Source organism: Notolepis coatsorum (genome assembly GCF_963971535.1).
Source record: "Notolepis coatsorum genome assembly, chromosome: 1".
Lineage (NCBI taxonomy): Eukaryota > Metazoa > Chordata > Actinopteri > Aulopiformes > Paralepididae > Notolepis > Notolepis coatsorum.
In genome coordinates, this window is record NC_140165.1 from 75,447,560 (window position 1) to 75,460,780 (window position 13,221).

A 13,221-nucleotide genomic window follows, 5' to 3' on the forward strand; every position below is an offset into this window, starting at 1 on the left:
CCTAGACTTGAGGTGATGGTAGAGAGGGGGATGATAAGGAAGCTGGATGCCATCATGGAGAACCCCTACCACCCCCTCTACGACGAGCTAGTCAAGATGAGAAGCTCGTTCAGCCACAGACTCATCCCCCCCCGACACTCAACTAACCGCCTCGGACAGTCCTTCATACCAGCGGCCATCAGGCTCCACAACAGTGGGCAGCGACTAGCAGCCTCCAGGCCCCACAACAGGGGGCAGCGACAGCGACTGCTACCAGACATTGACCTGGGACTTATAGGAACCCAAGGGGGACAAAGTAGACTACCCTGGTACTTTGATTAATGTATACTCAGTAGATAGTAAATTATTATAACACTACCTCTTGCATACTGCACCTCATGTGACACTGTGAATAATGTGAATATTCCTCAGCTAGTCAGATAGTAAATTATATTGACCATATTGATCAATTTGTTTACACTGCCTGTGTTGTCTTTTACTACCTGTATACTGTGTTGTTTTACTACCTGTACCCCTCCCCCCCTCCCCCCCATGCTGCTATGATGCCTGAATTTCCCCAAGGGGATCAATAAAGGAATATCTTATCTTATCTTATCTTATCACATTCCCCATCCACAGTCTGCGAATCAGAGGCAGAGTAGGGCGGGTCTTCACAGCACGTCATGTGACATATGCGCCAATCGTGTGACAGCAGGGCTCCGTTGTTATGTTCGTCTGAGAATTCCACCCCAAAACGCTTGTCTAAACGAAGTGAAACAGCAAGAAGACTTTTGCGGTTTCTGTTCAGACTTCCACCCCAAAACGCTCGTTTAAACGTAGCCTCAGTCAAAATACTGTCTACTGCTAAAAACAGCACATCCAATTGCATTGAAAGCATCTGGAATCACAACACTAGCCGACGCTTCGACTAGGTACAGGAGGACTCGGAGGCCAGCCAAACAGCAAAAGAGAGAGATTGTTTCTTTCCCTATTGATTAATGTATATTTGATGGTGGCAGAGCAAAAGCTCTTATTTGCCAGATTTACAGTTAATTTACATGTTAAAGAGAGACTGATTGTATGTTTATAGAGAGACATTTATAAAAACAATTTAATAGTTACAGTTGATATAATTGAATAGTTCAGCCTGCATTTGTTAGATGTGAATAGATACACTGGTTTTGTACAACCACTGGCTGGCTGCTCTAATGCTGTGAGCATCATAGACTGTTGCTTTACCATACTTGATGGTACAGAAGCTGAAGCACTAGTTTAACAATTTACGTTATGTGCAGAGAAACAAGTTAAAAACAATTTATGCACTTTCAATAAAGCGTTTAAAAAAAACTGTTGGGGGAACGACGACGACTTCGTAACCTAGTTACTTTCAAAGTAACTAAGTTACTCTGATAATCAAGTAATCAGTAAAGTAACTTGGATTACTTTTTAAAGGAGTAATCAGTAATCAGTAATCGGATTACTTTTACAAGTAATCTGTGGCATCACTGGATTTGAGTTTCTTTAAAAAAATCGATTTACTAAAAGTGTAGAGAAAATTGATTGATATATGTTATGTGTATGGTATATAACCATGTGGTTGTTGTTCATTGCAAGGGTTTGACTAACAATATCTCTAGTCGGGGAGTAGAAATCTATCTGGTTAGCCTAGCTTAGCACAATGAATGGAAGCGGACAGTGCCTAGGCATTGTCCAACTAACACCTCTCCCGAAGGCTAACCGACACTGTCCGCTTCCATTCATTGTGCTAAGCTAGGCTAACGTGTCAGATAGCTTTCTACTGAACACACAGAGAGGAAACTGGTATCGATCTTCTTGTCTACAACGATAAGCTAATTTCCCAAAATGTTGGCGTGTTCTTTTAATGATGGTAATCAATGAATACTTATTATTATCATTGGAGTTGCCAGGATTGTCACTAAGGTTGAGGTTGAGGAGTAGAAAACATGGGCCAAACGCTTGTGAACCTCACTAAACCTGACAGATGCCACGCCCACAGTCACACCTCTGAGTTGAAGCCCCGCCCAGCTTTCCCCACAGTCACACCTCTGATCTGAACCCCCGCCCAGCTTCCCCACAGTCACACCTCTGATCTGAAGCCCCGCCCAGCTTCCCCACAGTCACACCTCTGATCTGAAGCCCCGCCCAGCTTCCCCACAGTCACACCTCTGAGTTGAGGCCCCGCCCAGCTTCCCTCTCATTTTACCACTGTTCTGCAACGTGTGAGAGTTTGTCCTGTGTTTGATTGCAGGGCTATTTATCTTGCTGTTAATGGTGATGGAGCGGTCGCGACCGAGCCTGCCGTTCCCCCTGAAGCCTCTCTGCGACCTCAAGGTCCTCAACCCCTACATTAAGGAGGCACAAGATGCAGAGATCGCCATGGTGAGAGACGGACAAATGTACATTCACACACTTTTCAGCTTTCAGTCTCGTCGTGATACGGTTTCAACTTTCTCACAGTGTTAGAAATCGTAGATTGTCCGCTCACTGAGTCGCACAGGTTGCCAAGGTTAGTCGAGCGGAAGGACACACTATATACAAGCGTTAACGCATCTATCAAATTGCCCAGATAAACTGGATGAATCGAGAATCAGTTTTACAATCAAACCACGACCAAGAGAATAAAACTTGACCCAAGAGTCTCGCACACATAGTACAACAGTGAATGGAGCTGGTTGTATTGGGTTTGTGGAAGATAAGACCCCTTTCCCCCTCCCTTTTATGATCTCCCTCTACTCATCTTTCCTTCCTACCCTCATCCCTCCCCCATTCCTTCCTACCCCCCTTCCCTACCTTTCCATAATGTCCCCAAACATGTCACACCCCTATGTTTGTGTATTCCTGTGGTCCCCACCACCTGATTACTTTTACCAACGGATTTCCAGTTCTGCGTTCGCGTTCTGCGCTCTGATTGGCCACTGACGTTTCTGGTCGCGCCAATCGCGTGACGCCTGTTTCTTTCACCGGTTAGGCTTAGGCACTCTTTCGAAGTTGGTTAAGGTTAGAGTTTGTCTTAGAGCAGGGCGATAGAACACCGGCCCTGATTCCAAACTCTAACCTTAACCAACTTCGAAAGAGCTTCGAAAGAACACTAAGCTTAACCAGTGATAAACTAGGCGTTAGGTAGTTTGCTGCTGTTCGAGGCGGAAATGGGCGCGTTGCGCGATTGGGCGCACATGTCACATGACCAGAAACGTCAGTGGCCAATCAGATCGCACCAGAAACGTCAGTGGCCAATCAGATCGCAGAACGCTGAACTGGAAATCCGTTGGTAAAAAACTAGACGCGTCCCCACCCCCCCAACATATTGGTGCCTTATCCTCTGACTCTCTCTCTCTCTCTCTCTCTCTCTCTCTCTCTCTCTCTCTCTCTCTCTCTCTCTCTCTCTCTCTCTCTCTCTCTCTCTCTCTCTCTCTCTCTCTCTCTCAGCGGTCGTGTAGAGAAGAATGTAGTCTGTCAGAATCTGTCACAATTCCACAACCCGGAATGGCCATTGATGTCTGGCAGAAGAAAGATGTAAGTTAATAATAATAATAATAATAATAATAATAATAATAATTCATTTATTTTGTATAGCGCTTTTCAATGACCCAAAGTCGCTGACAATAGGCAAAAAAACTAAGAAACAAAAAAACATAGAACCACAGGGAAACAGGGAACAATATGAATACACAAGTTATCATATGATGTATTCTAAAAAACCCACTGACCACAGGTTTAGATGTTGCAGTGTCTGTACATCTGTATGACCAGGTAGTGTGTATTATCAGGGAATCTGCAGGGTAAAAAGTGTTGAATAACATTTTTGGGGGGGGCAGCCCAGCTGTCTGGAAATAAAATAATATTAAATATATGAAAAGTTAAATTCATTGGGCCTCATTCAACAATACTCTCTTATTATTATTCTTATATTCTTGCTTGTCTGTTAAGAGAACAATAAGAAAAGCCACCTCCACATTCGTTAAGCCGTTCTTAAAGTCCAAATCTGTTCTTACCCAGGTTTTTTGAATGGTAAATCCCACTCATTCTAAACTGGATGCGCGTTCTCGCGCAAGTCATTTGCATACAGAGACACGCCTCGCGGGCTCATCATAATACGAGAGCCGTGGGTCTGCATCGGATCCCCCAGCTGTATTCAAGCGCTGGAGCGCTTTGCAATGGATCAAAATTAGATAGGAATCAAATGTATTGTCATCATACAGCACCTAGCTATAGTGGAATATACTGTATTAATATAGTAAAGTAATATAATAGTAGTTGGCTAGTTGCGCGCTTCTGGCCACCTCCTGCAGTGCGCGCATACACACGTACTGTATACAGTACGTGCAAAATGAATCGTTCCAGCAAAGTACTGTAGGCTTTGTCAATACTGAACGACTGTGCATTGTCAAGAGCTAATCGCACAGGTTGCCACTCATCTGGCTCTGCAAATAGATCTAGAGTCTCAATATCTCCATATAGCTGATGACTGGCAGTGCGCATAGTACAGTGCGTGCTCCAAGTCAAACTGGATGACACATCTCTCTCAAATCCATTCTGAGAATGGAACGCAGTGCCCGCGACGCGGGTCTTGATTGATTGATTGATTGAAAATTGTATTAACAGATTGCAGAATGGGTACAATACAGTACAGCTCAATACACACAATTGTTAAGGGGATGCAGACCAGAGAAAGACTTTCGTCTTGTTTACATCAGGGTCCCCCATTTTCAATTCATCATAACATATATGACATACATGACATACAGATAGACAGTACTGCTACATCTAGACATTTATGACATACCAGATCTACAAATACAGTACTGTTTGTGATACAAAAAGAGTAAAAAAAAAAGAGAGTATATACATTTGATGTAGAAACTGTACATTGGAGGAGGTGGGGGGGGGGGGGGCGGACTGTACATTGGAGGTGGTTGGGTGGGTGGGGTGGGGGGGGGATGGGTAGGCGGGTTGGTGGGGGTAACTGTACATTGGATTATCGACGAAACCTACTTGGTCCAAGAAGAGGGTCTCGTGTATTACTGGGTTTAAGTCAGTTGTTTATTTATTTATGTTTTACTGTTTGCATACGAGGTGGTCCGCAAATGTTCTTGATAACAATCTAGTGGTCCGAATAAAACAGAAGTTTGGGAACCACTGATATAGACGATCTCTAAATATGCGTTCTATGCTACGTATACAGTACTGCATATTTGTATGTCATGTCATGATAAATGTCATGATATATATCTGTATATCTGTATGTTGTGTATGTCATAAATGTCATTATGAATTGAAAATGGGGGACCCTGATATAAACAAGACGAAGGTCTTTCTCTGAGCTGTACTGTATTGTACCCATTCTGCAATCTGTTAATAAAATCTTCAATCAATCAATGGCCTGGGCGGCCAGAGCATAACTGTTCTAACAGCAATATATAATCCATTTCAGAAAGAACGCACGCAATAAGTTATAATAATAATAATTATTATTATTATTGAAAAGTTCTGTATTTTTAAAGTCGTATTTGGGGGCAATTAACCTATTTATTTAATTTTTTTGGGGTAAGAATTTCTTATTTCGGTAAGAGTGCTCTCGACCACTCTTATAATTTGTTCTTGCCTGAGAAAAAAGCAACAATAAGAAAACTTTGCTGAATCCCAGGTAAGAACAAAGTAAGAGGAAATGCTAGTTAAGAACGAAATCTGTTCTTATATCGCTTCATGCATGAGGCCCAATTTTTTTGTGGGGCTACTGGGAGCTTGGTGCGTTTGGTGAGAGCTTGTATGGAACACAAATAAATTAAATTGGTGCGCAAGTGCAGCCGCCAGTTCAGTGTCGCTATGTGTTGTTCAGCCCCTATCGAGGCTGCTGCTGGAAAGTGGTGTTGTTGTCCAGCAGGGGGCACTCTGTCCTTTGGACTTGTCAGTAACAATGCCCCTGTTACGGTGATAGGGACACTGACTGTACAGCTGCAAGTGCCGTCCCTCGGATGAGACACTAAACCGAGGTCTGATTGATTGATTGATTGAAAACTTTATTAACAGATTGCAGAATGGGTACAATACAGTACAGCTCAATACACACAATTGTTAAGGGGATGCAGACCAGAGAAAGACTTTCGTCTTGTTTCCACCAGGGTCCCCCATTTTCAATTCATCAGGACATATATGACATACATGACAGACTGAATTCGGTCGTTAAAGAACCCAGGACGCCTATCGCAAAGAGTAGGGGGTTCCCCCGACGTTCCTGGCCAAATTCCCAATCAGGTTTCTGACATCAAGGCCACCTAATCATCCCTTCCCCTTAATTGGCTGATACCAATCCCTGTCTCCTGAGCCGTTCAGCCATTGTGCAGTGTGATGTGTGCCGGGTGCCAGCGTATGGCAGCCATTGAGCCTGCGTAGCCCAAGGGTTGGGTGCTACCAGTGGTGGTGAAGGAGGCAATTTCCACCCTCCAAACATTGTGGGGAGCACTTTGAGTCTGAGAAAAGTGCTATATAAATGTAATGATTTTTATTTATTTTTTATCTACTTTTTTCTCCCATTTCCTATTTTTCTCCCATCCCAATTTCGTATTGTCCAATTCTACCCTTCCCTGTCTCGAACGATGTTAGGCCATGCCTCCCACAAGCCGGCTGCAATGTGGACGAAGCCTTACATCACGTGTCCCCTCCGGCAGTGGCGTCGCGTGGGTAAAATAACAGGGGAAGCCAAAAAAAAATTATTAAAAAAAAAATTATTCAATATTTTTATTAATATTTTTTTTTTTTTTTTTTTTTTTTTTTTAAAGTCAAGCAGTCACCATGTACACTACAGTATGGCTCGGCGGCCAGTCAAACGTTATTTTTATTTATTTAACAGATTGCAGAATGGGTACAATACAGTACGGCTCAATACACATTTACGATGAATTGAAAATGGGGGACCCTGATGTAAACAAGACGAAAGTCTTTCTCTGGTCTGCATCCCCTTAACAATTGTATGTATTGAGCTGTACTGTACTGTACCCATTCTGCAATCTGTTAATAAAGTTTTCATTCATTCACACACAATTGTATAAGGGGATGCAGACCAGAGAAAGACGTTTGTCTTGTTTACATCAGGGTCATTAATACTGCTGGAGCATTGGTTAATTTTTGGTCCGATTTTTCCTTGCGCGATTTTGCGCGCCGCGTGGGAGCAAATTCGAGACACATATTCGGTTGCAAAAAGGTGTCCCACGGTCTCCTCTATGGCCGTGAATATTTTCACGCGGATCGGAATCACGGCGCGCCCGTGGGACACTTTTCCGTTTCGGCGAGTTTATTCCACGCTTTCTGTTTTCCTTTTCTAAGCATTTTAGGGGCTACATGTGAATCAGTAAAAGTTGCGGGACGCCCAGATGTTTCCACGATAGAAAGCTCGCGTGGATCCCATAATAGGCTCACTTAATACAGCGTTTTTAAAATCACGCGACATTTTCAGGGTCGCGAGCCGACCTTTTCCCCTCGTTTTCGATGATGGAAGTGATTTAGGAAAAGCTTCGGCACGCCGAGAGGTCCCCGTGGATTTAATCTCGCGAGGATCGGGGCAATATTCGGCCCGTGGGAACAGTTACGGGTTAATACAATGTTCAGAGTGCAGAGGGGAAAATATGGCACCTGCCCCGCCTCCAGTGATGTACCTGAACGCGTTCAATGAACGATCGTTCATGAACGCGTTCGTATTTTGGGCGAACTTGAACTGAACGTACTGTATATCCGCTAAATGAACGTAATTGAGAACGAGTTCATTCTCAGCCCTGTGTAACGGAGTTCAAAAGTGCGTTCATTCTCGGCACTCTGTTATTATAACGGCGTTCAAAGATGTGCCATATTTCATATGCATTTCAGCCGAAAACTCAGTTAAAACACACTGTAAACTGGACAAAAATGATGCGTAAAAACCACCCGATCTGGCAACGTGCCTGTCACCCCCTGCTATTGGCTACGTGATCAGACTCCTCCTCACAACAAGCAGTGGAACAGTGCTTACAGCAGAATCTGCGCGCAGAAGCCGAGAGGCGCTGCAGCAGCACTCGCTCAGTCAGAGTCAGACTCTAGACGTCGTCGTATGCATTTAAAAGAGTTTACAATTCAAACTATTTGATAAACTTCTACTTTCAGCCCGGAAATGCATTCTGATAAACTGGATTAAGGATAAGCCTCAATTTTTACAAATGTGGTATAGAGAGATCTTCGGTATGCTGCTACCCCATGAAAGACACTGTGCATAGAGGCAACAACGCTTCCTTTCAGGAGGTGTGTGGGCCCCACTATTAGACTATTTTCCTGCTGAAATGTATCGGATCCTTCTAAAGGCCCAATGCCCCATTGTATGGACAGACCTAGGATAGAAAAAATAAATATATGTATGTTTACATGTGAATGGGCTCGAGGCAAGTGCAATAATGTACAGTGCCTGTCTTGGTCTGCTTTCCTTTTTGCTTGTTTTTCTTTTTTTGTTTTTGCTTGCTTATGGTGTGGATGATGGCATATAGATGAACTGGAGGACCCCCCCCCCCCCTAAGTAACTGTACGTGAAACATCTATAATAAAAAAAAAAAATCAAAAAAGAACTAAAAAGAACTAAATTAGTTCATTTTTGAAACCATGAACTTTAGTTCAACATTTTGAATTATGAACTATGAACTGAACTAGTTCATTTAAAAAAATTTGAACTGTGAACTGAACTAGTTCATGTAGAAAGTGAACTTTCCCAACACTGCCCGCCTCCAGGTGGAATATTATGCTGAACGTCTTCCTCCCAGCTCCGTTTTAAACTTTTAGGGTGTGGCCAGTGGCAGTCAGCTCGAATCTGATTGGCTAGGATCGGATTTGGAGTTTGGACTCACTCTATAATGCTGGAAGCCTGGAGAAAGAGACCTACCCACTGCTTCTCTCCTATACTAGCTGCAGTAGTGAGCACAGTCTGACAGTGTGTTAGAGGGAGTGAGAAGGAGAAGAGGGAGACATAAAAAAAAAAAAAAAAAACACAGATGCACAGATGAATGTAAACTATATTAAAAAAAATATATATATATATTTTTTTTTTCATATTTCATATTTCATAATTTGATATGAAATTTATAGGGAGGCATGGCTTCCGTTGGCTTCCACAAGGATTCGCCACTGCCCTCCGGTACTCAAGGAAGCAGCCGTCGCATCTTTTCACCTGCACAGCGCGATCTCTCAGCGGCGGGGGTCTGCGTGGGAGGGACACGCCGTCCCCGTTGCTTCCTGATTCTGCTGCACAGGCGCACCAACCGACCTGTAGGAGTCGCTGTCCACAACGTCCGATCCCCACCCATCAGCTTTCCCACCCCTAACACTGCCAATTGTGTTAGTATGAACGACCAGCCAAGCTGATAGCAATGCGGAGAGCTGGGCTCGATCCCAGCGTCTCCTGCATTGGTGGCGAGCGCCTTGCCCACTACACCACCTAGCCGCCAAATGTAATGAATTATTATTATTATTATTTCTGTGTTTGCATGTTCTCCCGCACCATAACAGATATGCATGATGGGTACATGCCCTTTGAGCAAGGCACTGGCATTACAACTGCCACTGTGGACACCCATTTACAATGACGGCCTGGTGAGAGGACAAAAGGGCCTCTCGATGGGTAACAAAAAAAGAATAAAAAAAAAATAATTCAGGTTAAGCATTTCCGACATACTGTAGCTAAACGACAGCCGCAATGCAAACTTTTACAAACCCAACTAAAAGCACAACAATCTTAAAAAGTTAAAGGACAAAGGGACCCGTCCAAATATACCAGTCAAGCAATATACAGTTATAAGATTTGCGGCATATCTTCCACTTACTCATGACAACAAGCAGAACAATAGAAACAAGCACAGAGAACAGAGAGTAGCACACCCAAGCAGAGTAGACAAGTGAGAGGCATAAAGCAATATAGCAGTGAGAGGGGCACCATGACAGACAGGGGGTTGGGGATGTTACTGGTTTGAGAAACAGTTGCAGGAATCAGTGAGAATGTTCATCAGAGAGTGCTTGAATGTGGACTTAGGCATAAAGGCGACCAGTTTGAGTGTTTTCTGTAGGTTGTTCCAGTCCCTGGCAGCAGCATCCCTGAATGAAGTTTGACCAAGTGCAGTTTATGTTTTCGGAATATTTAGGAGAATGTGTTGAGCAGAACGAGTGTTCTGATTGCTAGATACAGGGAGTTGCAGTAGTCTAGGCGGGATGTGATGAAAGCATGGATAACTTTCTCCAGGTCAGGAAAAGACAGAAGAGGCTTGATTTCTGCAATGGACCTGAGCTGAAAGAAACTGCCCTTGATGGCAGAGTTGACCTGTTTATCAAATGTGAGGTCTGGGTCAAAGATTACATCAAGATTTGTTGTCTGTGATTTAAAATGTGGAGATAGATGGCCTAAGTGTAGAGACGGATGCTTTGTGGATTTTGGGGGGACCAAAAACAATAATTTCTGTCTTGCTGTCATTTAGCTGGAGAAAGTTATTTGTCATCCAGTAAGTAAAAGAGGAATAAAGTCCCAACACTATACAAATATACAATATACAACTAAAGAACAACCTAAGTAATGAAGTAAAAATGCAGACAATGAGGTACAAAAATGCAAACTTTAAAAAATGCTAAATGCCAAAATGAGGTATGGATGTAGTGCAAATCTCTTTAATAAATAGATAAAATATGGTGTAGTGTTAATGTGTTTAAAGTGTCTAAAGTGAGTGTTATGGTGAGTGTTTGTTTAAAGTCAGTGTGTGCATGTGGATGTGTGTGCAATGAGTGTAGATCGATGGGTTGGTATTACATCGAGTCATTGAGCATCCTGATGGCCTGGGGATAGAAGCTCCTTCTGAGTCTCTCTGTGCCGGCCATGAGACTCCGGTAGCGCTTGCCTGACCGCAGCAGTGCAAAGAGGCAGTTGTTTGGGTGACTAGAGTCTTTGACTATTCTCTTAGCCTTGGCCCTGCAACGCTTGGTGTAAATGGGAGTTTATGGGAACCAAAATTCAGAGGGAGGTAAAAGCTGAGTATCATCAGCATAACAGTGAACGGATATGTTGTATTTGCGGATGATATTACCTAAAGGGAGCGGATACAGAGACAAGAAGATGGACCCCATAATGGAACCTTGACTCCTGAGGGACACCACAGTTGACAGGGGAGGGAGACGGGTTCTAAACATGTCAGACAGGAGAGGGAGACGGGTTCTAAACATGTCAGACAGGAGAGGGAGACGGGTTCTAAACATGTCCTTCAGACAGGAGAGGGAGACGGGTTCTAAACATGTCAGACAGGAGAGGGAGACAGGTTCTAAACATGTCCTTCAGACAGGAGAGGGAGACAGGTTCTAAACATGTCAGACAGGAGAGGGAGACAGGTTCTAAACATGTCAGACAGGAGAGGGAGACAGGTTCTAAACATGTCAGACAGGAGAGGGAGACGGGTTCTAAACATGTCCTTCAGACAGGAGAGGGAGACGGGTTCTAAACATGTCCTTCAGACAGGAGAGGGAGACAGGTTCTAAACATGTCAGACAGGAGAGGGAGACGGGTTCTAAACATGTCAGACAGGAGAGGGAGACGGGTTCTAAACATGTCCTTCAGACAGGAGAGGGAGACGGGTTCTAAACATGTCAGACAGGAGAGGGAGACGGGTTCTAAACATGTCCTTCAGACAGGAGAGGGAGACGGTTCTAAACATGTCCTTCAGACAGGAGAGGGAGACGGGTTCTAAACATGTCCTTCAGACAGGAGAGGGAGACAGGTTCTAAACATGTCAGACAGGAGAGGGAGACGGGTTCTAAACATGTCCTTCAGACAGGAGAGGGAGACGGGTTCTAAACATGTCCTTCAGACAGGAGAGGGAGACAGGTTCTAAACATGTCCTTCAGACAGGAGAGGGAGACAGGTTCTAAACATGTCCTTCAGACAGGAGAGGGAGACAGGTTCTAAACATGTCCTTCAGACAGGAGAGGGAGACGGGTTCTAAACATGTCAGACAGGAGAGGGAGACGGGTTCTAAACATGTCAGACAGGAGAGGGAGACGGGTCCTAAACATGTCAGACAGGAGAGGGAGACGGGTTCTAAACATGTCAGACAGGAGAGGGAGACGGGTTCTAAATATGTCAGACAGGAGAGGGAGACGGGTTCTAAACATGTCCTTCAGACAGGAGAGGGAGACAGGTTCTAAACATGTCAGACAGGAGAGGGAGACGGGTTCTAAACATGTCCTTCAGACAGGAGAGGGAGACAGGTTCTAAACATGTCAGACAGGAGAGGGAGACGGGTTCTAAACATGTCCTTCAGACAGGAGAGGGAGACGGGTTCTAAACATGTCCTTCAGACAGGAGAGGGAGACAGGTTCTAAACATGTCAGACGGGAGAGGGAGACAGGTTCTAAACATGTCAGACAGGAGAGGGAGACGGGTTCTAAACATGTCAGACAGGAGAGGGAGACAGGTCCTAAACATGTCAGACAGGAGAGGGAGACAGGTTCTAAACATGTCCTTCAGACAGGAGAGGGAGACGGGTTCTAAACATGTCAGACAGGAGAGGGAGACGGGTTCTAAACATGTCCTTCAGACAGGAGAGGGAGACAGGTTCTAAGCATGTCCTTCAGACAGGAGAGGGAGACAGGTTCTAAACATGTCCTTCAGACAGGAGAGGGAGACGGGTTCTAAACATGTCCTTCAGACAGGAGAGGGAGACGGGTTCTAAACATGTCAGACAGGAGAGGGAGACGGGTTCTAAACATGTCAGACAGGAGAGGGAGACGGGTTCTAAACATGTCCTTCAGACAGGAGAGGGAGACGGGTTCTAAACATGTCCTTCAGACAGGAGAGGGAGACGGGTTCTAAACATGTCAGACAGGAGAGGGAGACGGGTTCTAAACATGTCAGACGGGAGAGGGAGACGGGTTCTAAACATGTCCTTCAGACAGGAGAGGGAGACGGGTTCTAAACATGTCAGACAGGAGAGGGAGACGGGTTCTAAACATGTCCTTCAGACAGGAGAGGGAGACGGGTTCTAAACATGTCCTTCAGACAGGAGAGGGAGACAGGTTCTAAACATGTCAGACGGGAGAGGGAGACGGGTTCTAAACATGTCAGACAGGAGAGGGAGACGGGTTCTAAACATGTCAGACAGGAGAGGGAGACGGGTTCTAAACATGTCAGACAGGAGAGGGAGACAGGTTCTAAACATGTCAGACAGGAGAGGGAGACGG

The 13,221-nt window shown here is 44.6% G+C and overlaps 1 protein-coding gene across 1 annotated transcript in view; it reads left to right on the plus strand.

Moving 5' to 3' along the window:
- Positions 1-13,221, plus strand: part of epoa (erythropoietin a) — a gene marked incomplete at its 3' end in the record, with an annotated part of 105,650 nt that overhangs the window by 54,658 nt on the left and 37,771 nt on the right. Inside the window, exons 2-3 of the mRNA XM_084329607.1 lie at positions 2,249-2,379; positions 3,427-3,513. Of these exons, the coding sequence (XP_084185733.1) occupies positions 2,249-2,379; positions 3,427-3,513 (218 nt within the window). The remainder of the gene's footprint in view (positions 1-2,248; positions 2,380-3,426; positions 3,514-13,221) is intronic.